The sequence below is a fragment of the Oryza glaberrima genome, chromosome 7 (assembly GCF_000147395.1).
Source record: "Oryza glaberrima chromosome 7, OglaRS2, whole genome shotgun sequence".
NCBI lineage: Eukaryota > Viridiplantae > Streptophyta > Magnoliopsida > Poales > Poaceae > Oryza > Oryza glaberrima.
The window spans coordinates 26,014,212-26,038,321 of record NC_068332.1 but is presented as its reverse complement, the minus strand read 5'-3'; the positions used below and the strand labels follow the sequence as shown (position 1 = coordinate 26,038,321).

The following is a 24,110-nucleotide window of genomic DNA, read 5'->3' as shown; positions in this document are numbered from 1 at the left end:
GTGGCGATACATCCATCGATCCATCATCTTGTCCCTTTTTCTTTGATTCATTCGGTGACCCCTCACTCACATGCTCGTAATCCTCGATGAGCATATCATGGTCATGTAGGAGCTATGAACTGTTGAGTCATGATAAGGACTGTTTACCTGACGGACACGGCAATACAGCACATGGCGCACTCGGCTCAAGGTAACTGAGGTTCTTTTTTTTTTGGTGGAAATGTAGTATAACTGATTTTAGTGGCTTAATTGTCTCGAAATGGGCTTAAAAATGTCTGAAGATTTTTAATCAGATGCTATGGTTGAAACAGGGGAGGGAACACTTATAACTGAATGAATTAAGATGCCTCTCCGATGAACATTTGAGCCAGTTGTGAGCTATGGATTTAGGAGTATAAGCTACCATGCTGATGCCACCAAATCTGGGCCCTGTCGGCTCCAAATCATTCTTGAGATCTACCTAATCTGACTCTTAAAAATGAGGTCCTTGAAATTTTTTTATGTACACGATTTGGTTTGTGATTAACATATGCCTTCAGCCGTTTACAGGATTAAAAAAATGGCTAGTGTGACTAGAGATAATTTAACATTCCCATGGTATGGTTCACCAATAATCCTCTACTTTTGGTCAATGTTTAATTATGAAATCGGTAGGAGGAAGAAAAAAAGCGGAATAATCACTCATTAAAGTAGAACTAATATACAGCTGTTTTAAAACATATGGGGATGGCTGTTTATTTTATCTGAAACCCTTCCAGTCTTCAGATGAGACTCAAAGAAACTGACAGTAACCTCATAACTAAAAAGTATAGTCAATTGAAGAAACCAACCGAAAGGAATTCCTTAGCCGTTTTGCTGAATCTGAAGAAGAAGATATACTAGAAAAAAAATACTCCTACTATTTTCAGAGTGAAGAAATACTGGTGGCTAGTAGTAACTCCCGACCAAAAACCTCACACGTCGAATTCTGCAGGAATAAATAGGGGAGGACAAGTTGACAAACGCATGGAAAACTCGTGGCCAAAACAAAACAAAAGGCCTCAAGAAGGAACTTTCTCTCCACCTTCAGCTACACAAAAATAATGGAGGAGGAGGCTTTTGATAGCTAGCAGTATGTAGGACACGGCATCAACGCGAGGAGAGGAGAGGACAGTGAGCGAGTACGACGCACGCAGCTGCGCGCCAAGTGTGGCCAGCGAAGAAATTCAGACTCGACTTTCTCAGAGAGGGATCGAGAGCGGCTGCCTGCCGGTCGGCGGCTGACAGCAACATCGACGGCGACGGCGAGTCGGCGATCGATCGATCGACTGCAGTATGGAGATGGAGCCGCTGCAATAGTGAAATTCTCTGATCTGCCGCTCGTGGGTGGTCCCTTGGCTCGACAGGATTACACGTCTCGTGCCTGCGATTGGTGGGTGCTCTCAACACTGTGGATATAGATAGATCCCCCTGCATGTATATCATACAGTGGCTGGCGCAATATTTGCAGTACTGGGGAACATGGATGGAGATGGAGATCGTGGATATGATACAGGTGTTGGGGCCTCATTTGGTTCCTGCATGCGTTTGCACCCAATCCATCTCAACATCGGATTGGTACTACTACTGTTACTGCTACTGTACAAGTCTCGAAGTGCCAATTTTCAGATGTCTCGTGTCATCGTGTGTGTGTGTGCTCATTGCTTGCTCAACATTCAGAGAGAGTACCGAGTACCGTACCAATCGTACATATCGCAAGACGGCCTCAAATTCTCTTTGTTGGTAGCAAAAGGAATGATAAACACTTCAAGTCTTGAACAGTTACCAGACTTAGATATGGTAATCATGAAATTGTATGCATGCAGTTTTGTACTCTACTAGTATCTAGCAACAGGAATGCTGATTGCTGAACTTATCTGTCTTCCCTTTCTTCTCTTTAGCAGAGGTTAAGTTCTGAACTTTTTAAAGGAAGTGATGGCCTAGTACTACATCATGGCATGGAAAGGCAAATCTAACAATCTGAAGTAAGTATTGAACCAGTTGTGCTTGCCTATGTTACGTCGTGTCCTTCAATCTTCGTGCTCTTTTTATCAGCAACGCTGAACTATCATGTGCCTTTCATGTTCTCTGTTGAGGGAAGCAACAGGCCGGATATTATACGTTCTGTAGTACGTATAAACGCTAGGAATCTGGGTGACTATGCTACAATAGTACTCGTTTGTTATTATCCTCTCTGAACAGTAACGGCGACAGGTTGGAGGATAACACTTGTCGGCCACCCAACTCATCCAAGCGACCTCTAGTATCACTGAACCTAGTTCATATTCAGGCTGTCAGATTATTCATACAGCCATCATATGTATAGTGATGAGAAATACAAATCGAATTCCTAAGGGATCATATTGATGCAGGAATTTACGAATTGAAGGAATTTGGGTCGATTCAAAATAGTTGCATTCCTGGGCTGAAAACAAGCCTGAATGAGCATGAAGAAATAATGAAGTAAAAATATTTAAAACTTCGATTGAGCTTTGGTAAAAATAAATTTAAAACTTAGATTAGATTTTGTAAACAAAATTAAAAATTTAAGTTGAGACTTGGTTGGGGTGCGCCAGGCCCAGGCTGCAGTGCAACGCCTGGGCGACACGCGAGGGCCCCAGTGGCAAGCCACTATGGTGGACCCTCCCCCATAAAAAATAAATTTAATATCGAAGTGGGCACATGGCCCACATATCAGATATTAAACTGATAAGAACAGATACTACACTTGATCTTAGCCAAAAGGCCGAGAAAGGTATGAGTTGGTACGAAGCTGAACCCCTCTTCTTATACCCTGGGTGCTCTCCCTATCCTCTCTGGTAGGCGATGTGGTACAAAACTAACGAGGACTGATTTCTTGGCATGGGCTACCAGCTAGGTCTGCAACGGCCCAGTATGCTAAATTTCTCGTGGTCATGGGCCTTGACATCCTGCCCCCGTAATGCGATCTGTAAGGGCCCAGTATGCAATATTTCTCGTGGCCCAGTATATACGATATACGATGACGATCATCATCACATGATAAGTTGATAACATTGGGAGTTTCAGTATAGCAACAATCCAACGATATGCAGTAGCATAATACGAGTACTACTTTGGTTACATCTTCTTATATATGAAAGCGGAATATTATTAGGCATATTATTACTCGGGGAGGAGAGGTTTGAAGTGTGGAGAGAGAGAGAGAGAGAGAGAGAGATAATTGTGTTTGGGCTGGGCCGGCCCGTATATAGGAATTGATTTCAGCAGCAGATGGCGTTTGCGTTTGCACGGCAAGGAGGGGCGGGTGGGATCTTGAAGATGGTGCGTCCGGCAAACCAGGCCTTCTCCTCCTTCTCCATCACCGGTAGTCCAACTGCAACGCCATGGAGATGGGAGTAACAACACAACAAGAAGACGCCGTTTTCTTTTAATTCTATCATTATCATAGCTCGATGCATGACGACGGTAATTAGCTAGGATGGATTCAGATATGCAGCGTTATACAATTGCATGCTCACCTGGCACGATGCTGTAGCCTTTGTGCGCTTCCGCCGGCGCCTTGGTGTACTGCTCCTGGCCACCGGCGGGAGCGAGGAGTGCGTCGCCGGTGACGAGAAGAACGGCGGCGAGAGCGACGAGGAGAGCCCTTCCGGTGGTGCTCATGTTGTCGTTCGTCAGCTTGGTGTGCCTGCAGTAGCTAGCGTGCGTTTGAGCTTCCGATCGATCTGCAACCCCCCGGGTCGACGGGGCGTGCTGTATTTCTAGGCGCGTACGCGAAGCAGCAATCAGCTCGATCGATGAGAAAAGGAAAAGCTATGAAAGCGATCTGAGAATAAATGTAGCTGAACTATATGCGATCGGCATGGAGCTGAACTATATGCACGACTTAATTTGTGTGCGCTTTGATCAATCGGGAAAGGAATCTATATCTCCCAGTTAACAGCCACATGGGGGTATGAACATTTGTCAGGCCAAACTTCATGTCGTCGATAGTATCAACTCCCTCAGTTTTATATTATAAATTGTTTTACTTTTTTTTTTCTAGTCAATTTTTATTAGGTTTGTCTAAATTTGTAGAAAGATATAGTAACTTCTTTTTAACACAAAACAAATATACTATCAAAAAAATATTAAATCATTTGGTATTGTTTCTATAAACTTGGTTAAACTTAAATAAAATTTGAATAGAAAAAAAATAAAACCGACTTATATTATGATTTATAATATGAAAACAAGAGTGAGTGCTTATATCTGAAACAGTCAAGTCCCCTTTGCAAATTCAAAGATTAATCTGCCAATCCACGAGCTAGAAAAGGATTTTCCAATATACGGACACTGTTCTGACGAAAGAAACGTGTCGATGGATTCACCCTAGTCTTTAATCTCTAAAAATTGTAGTACCAGTAATTTTAAAGTGTGGACTGAATTTCTCTATGCTACATCATGATTTCATATCAGACATTATTCTACACACCAACAATCAACATCCGTTAACCTGCCCACCCTGATGCAGATGCTGCTAGCTGCTTATTCTGATGAGACGCGGACCAGAATGCTCTGAGCTCCTCAGCAAATGCCCTCTCCCTGCCGAAAACCACCGTCTTGTGGTCGCAGCCTTCCATGAGTCGGAGCTCGGCGCCGGGAAGCTTGGCCTTGAGGTGGCGGCCGCACTCCGCCGGAACCACCTGATCGTCGCCGCCGTGGATCACCTGCACCGGGACGCCGGCCGCCTCGACGGCCTCCAGGTTCCTGTCCTGCAGCATGGCCCCACCGCAGATGACGTTGTGCATCGTGTGCCACGCCGAGTGGTGCGTGTGCTTCGTCAGATCACCCAGCAGAAAGTCCACATCCCTGCAGCATGCAACAACATTTTTTTTTGTTTAAAATCAATCTTAGTTAAAAGGAGCTTTGTTTTCTGAACTCTGAATTAATCCTAGTATGTGATTACCTCTTTCCTGTGATGAGCCTGAAGAGGCGCTCCCAGAGCAGGTGATTTTTGCAGACCAAGAAGCAGACAGTCCTCCCAATGTGCTCGTACCATGACATCACTGCGGATCCGAACTGCAATGGCGGCCACAGCTTCTTCTCCGCCAGTCTCTTCAGTGCCACTTGGCTCGCCTTCTCTTCGCATGCTCCGAAGTACGGCTACAACCAAAGCAACGGATCGATATTTCCTTAATTAAATTCAGAGCTCTCACTGATTCTTCTTCAGATATATATGTACTGTACTTACCGGTGCAATCAGTGTGATTGATCTGACTCGTTCTGGGTGCTTGGCAGCCAATGCGAGGGCGATGATGCAGCCCATGGAGTGGCTGACAAGATGGAAGGAGCTCAGGTTGAGTGGATCGATGAGGCTCCGCTCGATCATCTCGACGTGATCTTTCAGTCTGTACATGCAGTTTGCCGGCTTGGGAGACTTGCCGAAGCCGAGGAGATCGACCGCCAACATTCTGCAGTTGTTGAGGATGGATGATTCGCGGAACACTGTTGCCCAGAACGACGACGACGAGGTGAAGCCGTGGATGAAGATGGCGTCTTCTTCTCCACTCTGCTGCGTCGTTGTCACTGCTCCATCTGCAAAAGCTAAGCTCGCGAACGTTAATGTCGCCGACACGGCAAAGCGAAAGGATTGTAACAGAAATAACGGAAGCGGTTGAGACCGTTTGGCGGCGGCGGCGGTTGGTTGGCGACGAAGTGCAGCCGGCCGTCGTCGTGGCGCTGCCATGCGCGGCACGAATCGCAGCCGCAGTCCGACCACCTCGGGCTCCGCCCCTTGCGCCGCTCCGTCTCCGTCTCCGGCGAGCCGCCGCTCCTGCCTCTGACGAGCCCCATCAGCGCGTCTCGGAGAGCGCTCCGCCGGTGGTACAATGTGTCGGAGACCTCGTCGTCGTCGTCCAGCGCCGCCGCTCTGTGGCTCCCGTGGCAGTAGCAGCTGACCGGGCTGTCCTCGAAGACGGCGTCGAGGAAGCCGTACACGAAGCAGAGGAGCACGTCGACGACGTCCAGGAACGCGAAGACGGCCGCCGCGAAAGCTGAGGAGACGGCTCTCGGCCACGCGGAAGGCGAGACGATGACCGCGAACGCGAGCATGGCCGGCGACCCGCCGTAGTTAGGGTGGACGGAGGAGGGAGGTAGATGGGCGGATGGAAGACGATGGTGCGAGAGAGTAGTAAGGCTGGAAATGCGCGTGCGGATGGGAGCGTGTGTATGGCGTTGCTCCACGTCGCTAGGTGGAGACGAAAAGGAAGCAGCGGCTGTTCGCGCGGTTCCGCCTGCCGTTCGTCGGTCGCGCGGTGCTTGCGTGAGTTTGCCGGCGATATCTTTGTGTTCGGTCGCCGTGTCACCGTCGCGACATCGCCGGAATTTTCTCGCCTCCGGTAGCTTTCCTTGAAATTCATGCGCCTTCCGTTCTTACTCACCGTCAAGGTCAAGCCCAATAAAAAGAAGTCCAAATTAATATATGTGACGGCCCAGTAGAAGGCCCAATTAAGCCCACGGGGCAACGACAAGAGCCCATGTATTCAGCGCCACCACCATCACCGCCGGCAAGCGAAGCGGCCGCCTCCGCCTCTCCCTCTCCCCTCCGCCGCGTGCGCCCGCCCGCCGGCCACGCTGCTGGGCTCTGCTTACACTCCACGCCAAGGCCTCCGCTACTAGCGCTCTCGCTTCACGAAACCCCATTTGCTATTGCTCCCTCGCCGCCGCGCCGTCTCCGTCCCGCTTCCCGCCCAAAACCCTAGGCTCCTCCGACCACCGGTGGGGGGCCATGGCGCCGCCGCGGGAGCTGGACCTCTCCGACGAGGTCGAGGGCGAGGAGGACGGCACCACCGACTTCGTCTTCCGCCTCGCCGGCGACCCCATCCCCCTCCTCCCTACCACCTCCTCGCCGCTCCCGCTCTTCGACCTCCAGTCGCCTCCCTCGCGCCCGCTCGCCGTCTCCAACCGCCGGGCCGCGGTCTTCCTTGCCCACCCCAACGGTAAGCCACGGAGAAGTCGCGACGGACCAGGGCATTCCCATCTCGATCTCACCGCTTCGGGTTTCCCCTCGTGTTTCCAGGGTTTATGGCTGCGACGACCAAGGCGTTGATCGAGGCCAGCAAGGAGGCGCGCGAGAAGGGCAAGTCGACCACCCGCTGCGCACGGGACTGCTGCGTCGCGGACATCCCTCTCCCCGGGGTCTCTCTCCTCGAACTCTCCCGTGATGAATCGGTGCTTGCTGCCTGCGCAGGCAGTGTGATCCACTTCTTCTCGGCTTCTTCCCTGCTCACAGACAAGGTTATCTCATCTCCTTCCCTCATGTCGATGATAAATTTCAACCACAGGCCAGCACAACTTATTAGAACCGGAGAATTGTTTTTTTTAATATATATCCTACTGAGCTGCATTTTACATAACAATATCTGACAGAAATGTTTATGCGATAATGACCTATAGTCAGTGAATGTTTTCAGTATCCCATGTCTATTTGCACTTTGACCTCGTGGATCTCTTATACATCTAGTAATTTTGCTCATGTATCTTCTACTCATGCTATTCACAATTATGCTACATAGGATGTGGAACCACTGTCATCATGTACCTTGGAAGGATCCAGCACTGTGAAAGATTTCAAGTGGCTAAATCATGCTTCCAAAGCCTTTATTGTACTCTCGAAAGACGGGTTGCTGTCTCAAGGAAGTCTGGGGGAAGGTCTGAAGGACATAATGGAAAATGTTGATGCTGGTTTGTGGCTTCTTCTATTCCTAATAAATTTGAGGCACAATGTTATGCAATGACTAACTGTTACAAATTCCAGTGAAACTTTCTTGAAGCAGATGTGAGATATAGCATACACCAATATATTTCAAATATTCAATATTCACACCTTATAAAGTAAATTTTATTTGTTATTGGCTGTTGTGAAGTTCAATACTTGAAAACCTTATTTCGTCATGTTACTGTTTTGGATAGGAGATCATGTTCTAGGATCCTTTTTGTAGTTTTGTTTTAGAAATGCATCTGTACAGTTGTTAAACATGCATTGGTTTGTAAGTGGTATATATTTGGATCATAGATGGTAAGAACCATTAATTTATTGATGCTATAGCCTATATTATTGTGAATGAAAATTACAAGAACATCGTTCATTTGCAACATATATCTCTCTGTGGGTATTGCAAGTTCATTCGACAGATCTTTGTTTCTATGAGTCATCTTTTTTCTATAATGCTTAGTCTTTACAGAAGACAACTAGACAAACTAGATTGATTTTTGTTGTGGGCTGTATAAAAAGGATGATGCCATATTGAGTACTTATCTTTGGCGCATTCCTGCCTTTAGTCATTAGCACACTCCTTGGCCATTATGTGCTAGCATAGCATATTTCTTGATCAATGATTCATTGTTGTAATTGAAGTTAACCATCACCACCATACTAGTTTCTGAACTGAATTCTCCCATCGTTTTGAAATGTATACAGTTGACTGCTGCAAGGAAGGGACTCACATTGTTCTTTCAAAAAAGAATACACTTAACATATTATCATCAGATTTTAAGGAAATATGTTGCATGCCCCTCTTGTTCCAGCTATGGTCTGATGATAGTGATTCAGATGATGCTAGCATCAAAGGTAAGCACCATTCAGTTTTTCTTTTGTGGCCTGTATCTCTATTCCCCAGTTACAGGATGAATTATTGAATTGCTCCAAGTTCTTCGCAGTTATTATTATTCACACATTTTTAAACGAAATGGTTTATGGTAGCACTATTAGAACAGATACAATCATCACCAGGCTTAATTTGGTAGCGCTATTAGCACTATTACACACTAGGACATATTGATTGGCTCACTACGTCCTAGTGCGTAAAACTCGTAAAATTGTTTTCTATTCTTTGGTAAATGAAACAAGTAAGCTTGTTACTCAGGCCTATACTTCATGAGCAGCACATGGTTTGTTACTCTTAGCGTCACAGTACACAGACATGCTAAACATACCCGTTTCTTATTTTCCAAAAATATGTGAGAAAAACACAACCCACAAATATGATCGCCACTTATAGAATAAAAATGACTAATGGGGTGAACATGGGTTTCAAGATTTGTTCCATGCTCTATGAAGTTTATGCTCTTTTCCTCAAGGTCATCTTATTCATTTTTTTATTATTCTATTGCCATCATTGCAGGCACACAGTCAAATGCATTGGACTGTGTTAAGTAGGTGATCATTTTGATTTGTTATTAATGTTTTCTTTTTATCAGTGGATTCGATTGGGTGGGTGCGCGATGACAGTATTGTTGTTGGTTCTGTAAGATTGAATGAAGAAGGCAATGAAGAGGGTTATCTTGTCCAAGTAATAAGAAGCGGCGGAAATACATTTTTTGAGGTTAGTCTGTCGTTTAGTTCCAGTTGCTTCTGCTGTGTAGATTATATATCATGAAATTTATTTTTTATTTTTTTAGAAAACGATGTTTCCTTTTTATCATATGCTTGTATGAAACAAGCTACCTTAAATAATCAAGGATTTAGTTTTACGCATATTTTCATATTGCTGTGATGGCAATATTTGTATATATTTCAGCAAATGGAAATTATGTCTTCAAAGAAGAGAGGAGCGGTTTGAGAGGAACAACTCATCACCATTTTCTGAATGTTGTAGCCTTCATCTCCATCATTCTGTCATAACCACGTGCATCTGCATACTTGTGTGCTCATATATGTATGAGTTGTGCTAATATATTGAAATGCTACATAATCCTTGGCATTAATTCAGTGGATGAATCCTTTGATCCATACCGTGTCTACTGGCCAAAATTTAAGAGGCTTTTGAGCTGTTATGAATTGGCTGTATATTGATACTTTCTATGATTTGAACTTGGTACTCCCTTCATCCAATGTTACAACTACCTTTGGCATTTGACATTTGTCCCAAAATACTACTACTTCTCCGCCTAGTCGCCTACTTCCCCACCTCAACCAATCACAACCATCCCAATTTTAATTTCTTCACCTACTCCCTCATCTCAACCAATCACAACCATTTCTCTCTTCAACCTTAATCCCCTCAAGAAATGGCAAAAGTAGTTGTATTATGGCACAGAGGTAGTAGTTTTTATTATGAAACTAGCCTTCTGAAGGAACAACCAGAAGTTTACAGAATTCCTAAGAACAAAAGTCATTTTGTTAACTTCTTGTCATATACATATATGTTTTCCAAACTGCAGTACCAGAACACTAATACTTGGGCTTACAGCAGATTTGTTATGATATGGATGTTATGATGTTGCATGTATACTAAAATATTTGGTTCTGATTATCAATAAGAACATGTGCATGATTAATATATATGTGATAATTTTTTTTGTTTTTCGGACGACAAGATTTCCTAATTCTCATCCATGAATTGGCGAGGTTGAAAACTATAATAGAACTCAAGCAATAAGTTATAAAGCTATAAAGCTTGTGACCTCTTAAAAGTATTGACTGATCGAGGTGCCCTCTTAATGAGACAGCAATCCAGTTACCCGCTTAAGTTCTAGCATTAAGGTTCTGATTGATTAAAGTGCTTTTTCAACGTCCTTACAGAATTCAAGCAAGTCAGTTGTTTTCACCTATGTGGATTTTTTCCGAGGCATCATGGATGATGTTTTACCATCTGGAGTTGGACCTAATCTGCTGCTGGGCTATTTGCATCGCTGGTATGCAGACCTGAGTTATCTACTGTATTGTGTTGATAGATAAATATGGCATATTTTGTGGGGATATATTCTATCATGCTGCAATTTACACAGTATTTTTTTTGTTATACTTCTAAGAGTCCAACAGAAATGTTCATGTTGTGAGCAAGTAAATACTTGATCAAAGTATTTATTTAGCTAAACATTTCTGTTCTTTTGTCACCTCCTGAGAGTTTAATAGGTGGATTTCATGTTATTTTGTCCATAGCATGAAGTAAAATAGTATATGTGCTGAAATTTTAAGCTATACGGACTAAACTTGCACAATGCAACTTTTCTAATTGGCTATGTTATTTCTGACCTTAGATTGGGGCATTAGTATCTTCTTAGTTCTGCTAATTAGCATCAATGTGGTAATATTGCATTTATTTTTACTTATATTTTATTCCAACATTTGTTAGCTGTGATTGTAATTTGACAGGGATCTAATGGTGACTTCCAATAAAAAGAGCATTGATGAACACATTTCTCTCTTGAAGTGGTCATCTGCAACTGATGACAAAAAAACTGTAGTATATCTTGAGATGTTGGAGGATAAATATAGTCCTAGGATTGACCTACAAGGTAAGACATAATTCAGCCGCAACTAGAGCAGACTGTTTCTCTGTGAATAAAGTCTAAACTTGGGTTTCTCTACTCTAATCTACCATTTCAGAGAATGGTGATGACAATGTCATATTGGGGTTTGGTGTCGAGAATGTGTCATTATTTCAGAAGATCACAGTAACAGTTGGTCCTGAACAAAAGGAGGTTGCTCCTCAACATATTCTACTTTATCTGACTGGTGAAGGGAAACTGAATATATATTATCTTGCCAGGTAGTCAACCTCTGTTTGCCAGTGCCAAATCACAAACAAAAATATGGTCTGTTTATTACTTGCTATAGCGTCTGTGTACTAACCTTTGTTTGGGAAAGAAAAACTGATGTGTTGCCACTGGTCTCTTACCTAGGATTTCTGATCCTTCTGAATTACCTCAAACAAAGCTATCTGCTATTGAAGATAGCGATGTGACGAAAGAAATTTCACCTGTAACTGTATCTGGAAAAGAGTTTACTCCAAGTGCTACCAGCTCATTGGACAAGAGTATTCGCCCAGATGGGGCTGAGCTTTCTAGTGTACAACCAGGTAAAAGGACTGTTATGCGGCAGTTACTTTATCTTTGAGGGGTTGTTTGTTAGGTTTCCAAGTTCTTTGGAGACTTAATAATTCTTCCTTTTGTATCTTGCAGATAGAGACCTGCATGGATCAACAGATATGAAAAACAGTTCTCCAGTTTCAAAAGCCAAGGAAATAGTGGCTTCCTCACCTGCACCTGCCTCTTTCTTAGCACCAGCAAGCAACTTGAAACCTGGAATATCTTTCAGCTTTTCTACTGCTAATAGCGTCAGTTTGAGTCCAGCTGGAAGCAACACATCTAGTGAATTATGTTCTTCCTGGCAACAAAGCAGCAGTAGCAATTTCGTAAATAACCAACTTGGTAAAGGAAGCATACCTTCCATTCAGCCGGTGGGAGCATTTGGAGGATCTCAGAACTCAAAGAAAGATGGTAACCTTAGCTTTAATAAATCATCAGTGTTCACTTCTGATGGATCTACCCTGGTTAAGCCTGGAGAAAGGAATGAACCTGGTTTTGGAAGTCACCCGCTGCAAAGCAGCTACACTACCGATAAGAAAGTTCCTAGTTCAGTTGGCTTAAGTTCCAAGTCATCACCATCAATTTCTCCAATAAAACCTTCCTCAGCTGGACCTTCATCCACTGGCTTTCGCACAGGAAATCTTGAGGCATTTCCTACCTCCCGTGGATCACCTCTACCACAGGAAAGCATTGACAAACCACATGACAGAACACATGCAGTAGTGGACCATTCTAAAAATTTCAAGTTAGGCGCAATGTTCGATACTGAACAGGACCTGTCTAAAAAATTTTACAGTGTAAGATCAACAAAAACATTTGATTATAATGTTTTTTTACTACCAATGCCTCAGTTTGGTCTGTTTTTTATGATTCAGCATGTAATTAATTTTCCTGAATATTGTCTTCGGAAATGATGTTTTGAACCTTTTCAGTTCAATTTGCCATATTAAATCTCCTTAGGATAGGGTATAAATATAGATAATTATGTTCTTCCGCACTCATGCTCGGTTCCTGTTTTATTTCATCTCTCTACTCTTTCAATTGTTTTCATGCTAATATCTTATTCACCTCAACTGTTGTGCAATACTGTATGAAACATGTCCTTAAACAGAGTGAATATTTTAAATATTGGAATTTGGGTCTACCTTTTGTTATCTTTATTCAACTAGTAAATTTCTTACCCTTTTGTTAAACAGATTAATGATATGACCAAGGAGTTAGATACACTCCTATCATACATAGAGAAGGATGGTGGTTTCAGAGATGCTTGCATAACCTTCCAGGAACGGCCTCTTTCTATGTTTGAGGGTGATTTGCAAAATTTTCTGGAACTGTTGCAGATCTTCAAGGTATTATACTAATTTTCACCACACATTTTTTTTGGGTCTCCTTTACCTTTCTTATCTTCCAGTTCTGCCTTTAACCTGCTAAAGAAATTCCTTCTTATTTTTGATCTCCAGAACAAGATAGCAGAACAGTGTTCAAGAGTTGAAGACCTGCGGAATAAGATGTTTCAAGGCACGTCTACTACTCGTGGTTATTTCTTTTTGCCAATAGACACACTACATCTAGTACTTCAATATATGCCTGAAAGAAATATAGGTTATATGTATCTTCATAGTGCTTACAGATAATTAGCTAAGTTTTATCCACACCTGGTTTGGTGCCGTTGTTTTGGTAGTTGATATTGTTGGTCATCCAATACCAACATTCTCTCTTTGCGTTTGGGAAAAAAAAATGAAAATTGATATATCGATCATCTCTGATATTTCCATCAATTGATGACTGTCATTACTTTGGTTACTTCATACTTCCTCTGTCCCAGAATAAGTTAATCAAGTGCTGGATGTAACACATCCTAGTACTAGATTAACTTATTCTGGGACAGAGGGAGTAGTTCCTAATACATGCCTACTGCACATTTATATATATTGAAAAAAAAATAAAAACAATTCGTCAGGCCAGGGTTAGGTTTGAAGAACTGGTTTGCTCTGCTGCTATTTTAACATTTTGTCAACATTGCAATTGTGGAGAGTGGGGATGACATTTTATGTTTGTATTTATTTCAAATTTGTTGTTTTGGCAATGCTTTTGTGCATTCCATATATAAGGATTGAGGAAACCCAGAAAGCGGAATGCTGATTGCTTGCCCTTAACTTGAGTGTATGCTAGACCTGGTCTGTTTTTAGTTCCTCGACTTTGTGGGTTTGAAACAAGCCTTCCAAGTGAATGATATGGTTGTGACATGACAAAGGAGTTTTACCCATCATGACTTGAGCTTGGATTTGTCGGTTTCTCCTTTTCTACTGATGTCAATGTTTTATATCTCAATTGGAAATTAAAGGGTTTAAAGTGTGCCTGGCCTTCTAGGCAAGAAGTGGACGCCACACTTAGCCCGCATCTGCTATCTGGGTAAATTAAATTTTGGTTAGCACACTAAATAAGAAACTTATTTCTGTTTCTCTACAGTCTCTGCTAGGCAAGCTTACATGAAAGGAATCGTCGACCAATCTTCAGATACCCAATACTGGGATATATGGAACCGTCAGAAATTGAGTCCAGAATTCGAAGCGAAGAGGCAGAATATTCTCAAGGCTAACCAGGTACAATCTGACCCTTTATGTTCCTTTTTTTAAGGAAAATAACATCAACAGCCTAATTTGTAATTCGTGGTTCTTTTGTCATACAGAATTTGACAAACCAGCTGGTAGAGCTGGAGAGGCATTTCAATAATCTGGAGATGAACAAATTTGGAGAAACAGGAAGAGTTGCTTCTAGTCGCAGAGCTATTTATTCTAGTAAGGCACGATCCAGGTACTCAATACTACACCTCACGAGCAATTCCTGTGTGTTTAGTCATATCATTAAATGGATGGCGTACCAAACTTGATCAATATCCAATTATTTTTCTGAATTTTCAAAGTAACCAATTGCTTTGCTAGCTTGCTATGTGATCAGGGTGAGCAGAAACTATCTTGGTACAGATGCATGTAGTAGCTTGTACATATGCTGTTAGCTTGTTCATACCTCTTTGATTTTGTTCTCACACATTAACATATCTCTAAAGTCGCTTTTACGACTTTTACCACATCATAATGACAAAATTATAAACTGTTCTTTACTCTTTCTTAGTACTCCCTCCGTTCCAAAATAACTTCATCTTTACGACTTTACCTAATTCATTTGTCCCACAAATGCTTCAACTTTAGAGCAATCATTGCATTGGAGTTTGAGGAAGTTGGGGATAAATGCATTGGAGTTTGAAAAAGTGATGGGTATCCTAGTCTTTTGGCTTTTGTATTGGTATGTGTGAGATAGGCAAAGATGAAGTTATTTTGGGATGGTGATGGTAATAAGAAACTGTTTATTCTGAAAAGAATACTTTAATCTTTTTTTTTTGTTTTCAAATATAAATCGATGTATGTGAGTTTCTTATCTGATTTTTATCTTCTTATTGTGCAGTCAGACACAAATATCCAGTGTTTACAATGCGCTTAATTCACAATTAGCAGCAGCTGAACAACTGTCAGACTGCCTCTCAAAACAAATATCTGCACTAAATATAAGTTCTCCTTCTACAAAGCGAGGGTCAGTGGCCAAAGAGTTGTTTGAATCGATTGGTCTAGATCACACGATGGATGCAGCCAAATTTTCAGGTGGTACTCCTTCCAAGTCAGTTAAGAGATATCCATCAACGAGAGAACACATAACTAGCATATCAGGGCCTTCCAAGACTGCTGAGCCTGAGACTGCAAGGAGGAGGAGAGAGTCACTGGATAGGGTAAATTTTTTAACCCAGACCCAAACTTTGCATATATATGCATTATGCACATGATTGAGGGAAGAAATGTGGATCTTTCTGTTCCATTTTATCACTTCTTTCTGCACTTCTTTTCTTTTGGCACATTCTCATCGTATTTTCTTGTTGCTCTATGTATGGTGAATTGGCTGCAAATCTAACCACAAAATACTTGTCAATTTCTTAGAGCCTGGCTAGTTTGGAGCCTCAGAAAACTACTGTTAAAAGAATAGCGCAACAACAGCGCCTCAAGATCAGCAGTGACCTGCCATTCAGGTCAAATAAGAAAATATTTGATTCTCAGATGGCAGCTATGTCCCAGGAGAAGTCCAGCAGTAGCCCCACTTCCTCCATAGTAGAATCATATGCAAACAAGCTGCATTATCCAAGTGAAGGTAAGCTATTTAACAATTCTTCAGTAGAAATTTCATTATTTTAAGAAAGTTTGATTATAGAGTTGGGTACAACTTTCTTATTGAATCATTTTTACAGTGCTGCACGAGAAAACAAAGCCGTCAGGACCCCAGCACAACACACTGTTCAAATGGGTAAAGGAATCGGCTGGACCATCTCAAGGCCCTCAGCATAAGTATCCTGAATTACCAGGGCAGCGGAAAAGTTCTGACCAGCCACCAAAGTTGGGCTCATCTTCACCGTTGTCATTCAGTTATTCACATAAGGATGTCTGGGATAATATCAGCTCATCCAATGTTCCATCCTCTGGAACAACTCATACCATGCCAAAGTCAAGTACTTTGACATTTAAAACCACTGTCATTCCAAAAACTAATACCAGTACACTCCCAGATTTGTCGCCTTTGATGACGGGCTCAAAATTCTCTCTGAGTCCATTGACCGTGAAAACTTTATCTGGGGATTCTGGAGGTACGTCATCCATTATTACAAAGAACAAACAAGGTGGACAGGCAATGCCATATTTGGGAACCACAAAAGGACTGGATGTTTCTCCACAGAATATGGGTGGTGCATTTAGAGATCTTAACAAACCGTCTTTGTCTCCTGAACCTCCCAAGTCTGCTCTGTTACAAGGGAAGACTGTGCAACTTGGTAAGATTACTGAAACAGTGCAGAGCCCAGTGAAAGCTAAACCTGAGGTGGCATTCCAACCTCCTGCATTTCCACCAACACCTGTTGCACAATCTTCTCCATGCTCTATTAAGCCAACTGTTCCCTCTTCAGCTACATCATCCTCGTCAACTATGCAAGAATCAGCTGCAAAAACATCAGATGTTTTGTCTCCAACAGGTCCTTCCATTCTTCCATCAAAGGAATCAATGACAAAATCTTCATCACCATTACCTGATGGTACCATATCTAGTTCCCTACTATCTATTCCAATGCCTGTTAAGGAGTCATCAACTGGCTTGAATAAAATTGTATCTAAGCCTGAAGTGGTTACATCAGAGGTAACTGGAACAACTGTTTCTGCAAGTACTAGCTCAAGCGTACCAATCACTGAAGGCAAACCTTCATCGATTCCAGCAACCAGTGGAAGCTTACCTTCAATTCCTGTCTCTGCACCTAAAGTGGTGCCAGTGTCTGCAGAATCTGTTGTTGTCACTTCCACCGGAAAAGATGTAGGACCGAGCAATCCCTCATCAGATGAAGATGATATGGAAGAGGAAGTTCCTTCTGCAAGTTCGGATCTCAACTTGGGAGCCCTTGGTGGGTTTGGTCTTGGGTCTGTGCCTTCTTCAAGTCCCCCAAAATCCAATCCCTTTGGGAACTCATTTACTACCTCTGACAATAAGAGTTCAGGTTCGTCATTTACCCTGACAACCAGTCCAGGACAGCTTTTCCGTCCGGCGTCACTGAGTATTCCCTCATCTCAGCCAGCACAGTCATCTCAATCAACTAGCTCAAGTACATTTTCTAGTGCATTCTCAAGTGGGCTTAGTGGATTCGGACAGTCTGCACAGATTGGATCAGCGCAGCAGTCAGGGTTTGGGCAGCCTTCACAAATTGGAGCTGGGCAGCAGGCAGGATTTGGTCAGCCAGCACAAATTCAGTCAGGATTTGGCCAACCAGCACAAGTTGGAGTTGCGCAACAGTCAGGATTTGGGCAGCCTGCACAAATTGGGACAGCACAGCAGTCAGGATTTGGGCAGCCTGCACAATTTGGTGCTCAGCAAGCACTTGGATCTGTCCTGGGTTCTTTCGGACAATCACGCCAATTGGGAAGTTTCGGTGCTGGGGGATTTGGTGGATTCGCTAGTGCCTCTGCTTCCGGGGGCTTTTCTAGCAATTCTGGATTTGCTGGTGGTGCAACAGGCGGTGGCTTTTCTGCAGCTGCTGCTCCTGCTGGCGGAGGATTTGCTGCTGCTGCTACTGGTGGAGGGTTTGCTGCTCTTGCCTCCAAAGGTGGGGGTTTTGCGGCTGCGGCTTCATCTGGTGGTGGCTTTGGAGGTGCAGCCCAGGGAAGTGGCTTCAGCAGTGGTGAGCTCTCTGGATTTTTGCTGTTTTCGTCTTTGAGATCATGATGATGTAGCCTACATCAACATGTTCATGGTTAGATGTGTCGACATCTTTGTGTTTGAGACATGTCCTAGAATAGTAGTTAATTATCGAACCGGTGATTATCAACTTGATCTTGTTGATTGATATATATTGTGACAATGTTGTGAAATTTAGAAAGCCTGCCACGCCCCAACTATTCTTTAAACTTGAACTGCTAGCATATAACCAAATATGGAACTAAATTTCCATATTAGGAACATGAGCAGTCTATTTCCATATTAGGAACATGAGCAGTCTGTTTTTGACTTTGGTAAGGCTGCTCTATTAGGTCTATTTTACATAAATGCGTTACTTTTATTTTCCTTGTGAATAATAGTGTTTGGTATTTGCTCTAGCAGTAGCGTGCTAATTTAAGTTCATTCACAGCTAGTTTTCAATCGGTAAGTCATAAGCTGTTCTGCATACCATGATTTACTTAGCTCTATAGCATATAATGGATTTATCCATTATTGATCGAGTAATCATTGATCATTTTGCCTAACCATCTTTTCCAATCTATTTCATAACTTAAATATAGTGTTGTCATTTGTAACTTCTAAGTTCTCGTATGGTTTTGGCAAATGATATATGCCTAACCATTCTTTACTGGCAAAAAGGATTAAAAATCAAGGTATTCCTTTTAATTGAAAATAATGTATTTGGTAAAGCAGTTTGACCGTCTGGACAAATGTGACTTAATAGTAAATTCTATCCAATTTGCTCCACAGCTACTAAAGCTTTAATGCACATATCTCACACTTATTTTTTTGCTTAGAATCTGTTAACTCCATCTCCATTTTTCTGAGAATTAACTCCATTTGGTTGAATTGGAAGGTGGATTTGGAGCTTTTGGTGGTAATCAAGGGTCTGGCTTCTCGGCATTTGCTGGGAGTGGCTCTGCTGGATCTGGAGGACCCCCAGCGAATCTTTTGACACAGATGAGAAAATAACAGAGTTGTTTCCAGGTATCCTAGTTCTTCATTCCTTTCGGCTGCAGTGGCCCTTATGCATGCACCAAAAATTGTTCTTCGTGCATTAGCTGTAGCTATTGTGGAACTCCCAGCACCTGGTAAGTTCAACCTCGATATTTGTACATCGAACACAGTGGCTAATATGGAACTGACTGACGAACATTTTTGGACCCCCTATTTCTTTCAACAAGAGATAGATGAGCAGTGCGCATGCATGATCAGAATTCTAAGTTAATACAAATATTCTATCATCCTGGTACCGGTATGCTAAGTTGGTATTTGGCTAACGCCTAGTTAATTCATGTTGTGATGTTTGGTTTAGTGTACTTTAATTTCAACAAGTAAATGGGCATGCGAGCATCAAGAGTTACATGCATGAAACTGTCAACAGAGGTTACCAGCCGGACAGATGGGCAAAGAGAGAACAAAAGCATATGATACCAAACATTTAACAAGTAACAACCGAATGTATTCATGTATTCTTTTCCCAAATATATAACAGCATAAAACGGAGTTAGAGAAAGCTAAGGCCATTAGGGCTGAAGGAGTTTATTCCATATTCTACGGTACCGTGTTATAGTTCTTTTTTTCTTTCACGAACCGATGCTGTTGGAACATAAACATGGTTTTAGTTTCTCTGTATGATCATTGATCGGTTACCTTTGTTGACAACTCACGATCGACCAAAGCTGGAGAATCAGGCAGCTATCAGCTGGAACAGAACATATTCAACTTCGATATATAGCTAAGGAAATACAGGTATAGATACCATATCACAGGAGCACTTTGCTTATCTTAGTACAAGTGATATCCGTACCTGGGTTAGCCACCAAGATTCCCTTACCAACTTAGATGAAATTGTATCGAACCACGTAACAGCAACAGGCACAAATCCGAATAAAAGTGCAATGCAAGGGACTTTTGAAAGAACAACGAAAATACTGATGTGCTCTGCCTTTGTATGCCCATACTCTGTCAATCTTTTTCAACCAGACCTGCAGCATCTGAATACTTGATCTCTGGTTTATCACTCTCGTGGCACATATTGCGTTATTAACTTTGTATCCTACCTGGAGTAGTTTGATAATCTGAAACAACACAACTGTACTTGGCCAAACATTAACATAACAGGCTGGATGAATTATTCCTACTTATTACGCGAGTGAAACAGCACGGCCGTACTAGTATATAAAAAGGACTAATAAAGGTAAATTTTGTGAGGAATATTTACAGCCCTTGCAATTAACAAGTTGTCTTCCTGAGCAACACCAACTTGACAAGGTTAATTGGGGTGTAGAAAGAAAGGTCACGGGGGATAAAACTCTAGTCCACTACGCCGCAAGCTTATCGTCTAGATTCCTCTCATTTTCACATGGCAGGAGTCTATAAACTTCAAAAGGATTACAGATGCTGATGCAATCATGAAACGCACATGACGTAGCACTGTGGGAGCATGCAAGTATGATCATCTCCCTTTGAGATCTGACAAGAAGCTCTAGCGTTCATTAAAAATTTTGGTATGGCTTGCTGAATGTGTACCTGATAGTTGGTACCAGTTCCTCTAACTTTAAAGTCACAGTGACTTTATCATTGACATGTGGGTCTAGGTTTCGTTAGATCCATATGTCGGTCACAAAGTTGTGTGGGATCCTAACTCGGATTTAAACCTGAATGGACAAGGATGGGAGTGCTGTTGATACTTCTAGAGGCGGTTTTTTAGAGGCAGGAATAAAGGGAAAGCAGCAAAGAGTGCTTAAAAACGTTGGAACTAAACCTTCATTTTAAGCTCACTTTTGGGTGCCATATGAAGAACAGCAACGAAGTTACGGCAATGGCTTAAAAGGTTACACAGACACAGCCCTATTTAGATTGCCTTAACCCTACCAGCAGCTTGCTTTGGCTTGCAGGTAGCTGAACAGGTGCCAAACTTACCAAAGGAGACAAAAGGGAATTCTATGCTTATTCCATTATTCCATTCCATGCCTTTGTGCAACCCCAAGAAGGCATCAAAGGGGTTATAGAATGGGCACCTTCACTTTCACTCTATGCAGGCAACTTTGCACAATTCTTCTTCTGGATGCCTGCAGCTGCAGCTGCAGTCAAAAGAACTTTGGGCCTCTTAGGTTAACCACTCTATTATTCCTTAACCAAGTGTGCCTGAATTCTGATCAAGAAAGAACTTGTGCACACATATGTACACCGCATCCGGGCAAAATGCGAAACAATTCATTGTGATCATACAGCAGATCATATGGAATCCTAACCAATGCTGATTGACCACAGATGTTGCCCTTTCATTTCAACACTTATAGGCCTCCAGAAATGCAGTGGAGACCAGAATTAGTTCTCAACTATGGATATCATTCAGGAATCCAGCCGAAGAGGCCGGCAAGTTCTAACACCATAGGTTTGCAGCACCACAGCCCCAAAGTTGTCATGAGAATAAGGTGCTCCCCCCGCCCCTCCCTCCCCCTAGTTTCTCAAAAGAAAAGAAAAAGAAGAAAAATAAAAGATTGTTCTTCGCCTTTCGCCCTTCTCATGTGCCATGTAATTTCAACCAAAGTTGGTACAAGTGTATAATCAGAATGGGAGAGCGTTTTTGGAATTTACAATGGAAAAGATCGGCAGAGGTTAGGGTCCACGGGCACCCTGAGAGAATAAGGATAATATCTCTTTTCAGTTGCTGCAAAGATTGGGTCAGGCAGGCTTGAGTGTGTGTGTTGTCCCAGTGATTCCACATTCTCTTCCCTGCCTTATAAAGACTCAAGACTCTCTGCTTGAGACCTTGATATGAGCAGAGGCAGCAGCAGCTAGTCATTGGAGAGGCAGATAGTCTGAAGAAGCCAAGGTTGTCTCACTCCCAGAAGACCATACACACATAATCCAATCAAGTCTTTGGTTACTACAAATAGAGGCACTGAAAAAGGCTGCAGAGGATCTTATCACTACTGATAAATGTGCAGCCTACTACAAGCAGACAGACATTTCAGTGCATGACTGGAACTGAACAGGTCTGTATGTACTACTGTGTTAGTTTCTTTGAACCATGCAAGGAAGAGAAGCCTTTCGTATCATATGCTTATGCTCACACAAGATGATATCTGCAAATTAGTAACATGACATCTTTGATGGCAGATGATGTATCATCAGCAACAGGTTCAGAGTGATAGCCAGCACCTGTCTTCAAGGCCGGGTTTGCCTCCGGAGAAGCAATTTCTCCTGCAAGGCGGAGCAGATTCATCATCAGGGCTTGTCCTCTCGACCGACGCTAAACCTCGGTTAAAATGGACATCAGAGTTGCATGAGCGTTTTGTGGAAGCAGTAAATCAGCTGGGAGGGCCGGACAGTGAGTATTCAAAACTTAATTAATCATTCATGCTTTGAAGCAGCAGAGGAATGGTAAATTTGCACATCTTACAATGGCTACACTTGAAACTTCTTCAGAGGCGACGCCGAAAACAATCATGAGGCTCATGGGAATTCCTGGATTAACCCTTTACCATCTTAAGAGTCATCTTCAGGTACATTTTGAAATATGTTTAAACTATAGGTGTCTAGCATTATTCGTGACTTGAAGATAGAAACTAAGTTGGCTTCTTTTATCGTAGAAATACCGACTTAGCAAGAATCTTCAATCTCAAGCCAATGCTTCCCGTGCACAAGGTGGTAAGTGCTACATGATTCTGAACTCTGAAGTAGCTTGATTATCAGTATTAGTAATAAGCGAGATAGTAAACTTGCTTTCACGTTTTCAGTCTTAGGTTGTAGTACGACAGAGATAGATAAACCATGTGAAGGAAATGGATCACCGGCTAGTCACTTGGACCTAGAGACTCAGACAAACAGGTAACTAAGAAGCAAATAAAGTTAATTTTTTCTCTCATGAATAGAAACATCAAACATCAGAATGTAATGTATATTTCACAATCTTTTTAGCAGTTCTATGCACATAAATGAAGCCCTCCAGATGCAAATTGAGGTGCAGAGACGGCTGCATGAACAACTAGAGGTATATATAAAAATCTTTCAGTTGTTTCTCGATGGAATATATGTAACAATGCATAGCAATAGTCTTGTGTCTCCTAATAAATAAATCAGTAGTATTTATAAGTGATCATGGATCCTGAAAATAAAAGGTACAAAGACACCTGCAGCTTCGGATTGAAGCCCAAGGAAAGTACCTGCAGTCAGTGCTGGAGAAGGCGCAGGAGGCACTCGGCACCATCGCCGTAGCAGAAACTGCTGCAACTGCAAACGCCTCCTCATCGAAACGCCTCCAAAACGAGCACACCCAGCTTCACCATCACCAGCAGCAGCAGCAGGTCGGCGATGGATCGGTGGACAGCTGCCTGACCGCCTGCGACTGCGAGGGCTCGCATCACTCGCGCTCTCATGGCCACAGAGGAGAGCAGGACATCCTGTCCATCGGCTTGCCGCCATTTGAGCCGGCAGCAGCAAGATCAGGCAAGGAGCACCACTACCTGCTGTTCCCCAACGAGCCGAGCAGGCGACGATCGTGTTCGGATGAACGGCGCCGCGAGATGAGCACGCTGCAGGCGTCGGAGCTGGACCTCAGCATCAATGGCAGGTCGTCGTCCCACTCTCACAGGCGCGAAAACATCGATCTGAATGGTGCAGGCTGGAGCTGAACCAACTTAACTGATCGATGGAGAAAAGCAGGTAGTAGAAAATTAGCAAGCAGCAACTGGGCAAGTGATTCATTTCTTGCTATGAGCACGATGAAATTAAGCCAAAGATGGTGGTGGTGCATCGATCGATCGCCATGTATGATCAATAAGGAAGGTGCTTTAATTTCTCTGAATATATGTAATCTAGTTCATGTAGAGACTGATCGGGAGGCAGTTCTTTTTAACGCATGATTTACTGTAACCGTGTATTATATTAGATGAAGTTATTTTTGTCATATACTTCTAAAAATAATAATAATACTATTACGTAAGGTAGGCCAA

General features: G+C 42.7%; 3 protein-coding genes and 1 non-coding gene across 7 annotated transcripts; 2 read left to right on the top strand and 2 right to left on the bottom strand.

The window, feature by feature from the left end:
• Positions 1 to 2,580: 2,580 nt before the first annotated feature.
• LOC127780977 (U2 spliceosomal RNA) lies at positions 2,581 to 2,777 on the bottom strand. The gene has a single exon (XR_008018868.1). It is a non-coding gene; the product is annotated as a U2 spliceosomal RNA (small nuclear RNA).
• Positions 2,778 to 4,207: 1,430 nt separating this feature from the next.
• On the bottom strand, positions 4,208 to 6,316 carry LOC127778312 (probable lysophospholipase BODYGUARD 4). The gene is made up of 4 exons (XM_052304893.1): positions 5,664 to 6,316; positions 5,234 to 5,577; positions 4,949 to 5,145; positions 4,208 to 4,851 (listed from the first exon to the last, which is right to left on the bottom strand). Exons 1-4 carry the CDS (start codon positions 6,091 to 6,093, stop codon positions 4,491 to 4,493), a joined length of 1,332 nt encoding a protein of 443 aa, XP_052160853.1. The 5' UTR covers positions 6,094 to 6,316; the 3' UTR covers positions 4,208 to 4,490.
• A 48-nt stretch (positions 6,317 to 6,364) lies between these two features.
• Positions 6,365 to 19,370, top strand: LOC127778311 (nuclear pore complex protein NUP214). Its single transcript, XM_052304892.1, has 18 exons — positions 6,365 to 6,980; positions 7,061 to 7,278; positions 7,557 to 7,725; positions 8,462 to 8,611; positions 9,241 to 9,365; positions 10,565 to 10,677; positions 11,138 to 11,280; positions 11,372 to 11,534; positions 11,668 to 11,843; positions 11,947 to 12,650; positions 13,050 to 13,202; positions 13,314 to 13,371; positions 14,323 to 14,456; positions 14,543 to 14,667; positions 15,316 to 15,634; positions 15,840 to 16,047; positions 16,145 to 18,109; positions 19,004 to 19,370. Exons 1-18 carry the CDS (start codon positions 6,770 to 6,772, stop codon positions 19,117 to 19,119), a joined length of 5,250 nt encoding a protein of 1,749 aa, XP_052160852.1. The 5' UTR covers positions 6,365 to 6,769; the 3' UTR covers positions 19,120 to 19,370.
• Positions 19,371 to 21,919: 2,549 nt separating this feature from the next.
• On the top strand, positions 21,920 to 24,110 carry LOC127778313 (myb-related protein 1-like). Of its 4 annotated transcripts, none has more exons than XM_052304897.1 (7): positions 21,920 to 22,151; positions 22,276 to 22,486; positions 22,585 to 22,661; positions 22,749 to 22,803; positions 22,896 to 22,986; positions 23,080 to 23,149; positions 23,277 to 24,110. In XM_052304897.1, the coding sequence occupies exons 1-7, from the start codon at positions 22,134 to 22,136 to the stop codon at positions 23,787 to 23,789; spliced, it is 1,035 nt and encodes a 344-aa protein (XP_052160857.1). In that variant the 5' UTR covers positions 21,920 to 22,133; the 3' UTR covers positions 23,790 to 24,110. The 4 variants fall into 4 exon arrangements, with proteins under 4 accessions (XP_052160857.1, XP_052160856.1, XP_052160854.1 ...); XM_052304896.1 differs by having other exon boundaries at positions 23,077 to 23,149; XM_052304894.1 differs by having other exon boundaries at positions 22,749 to 22,806; positions 23,077 to 23,149.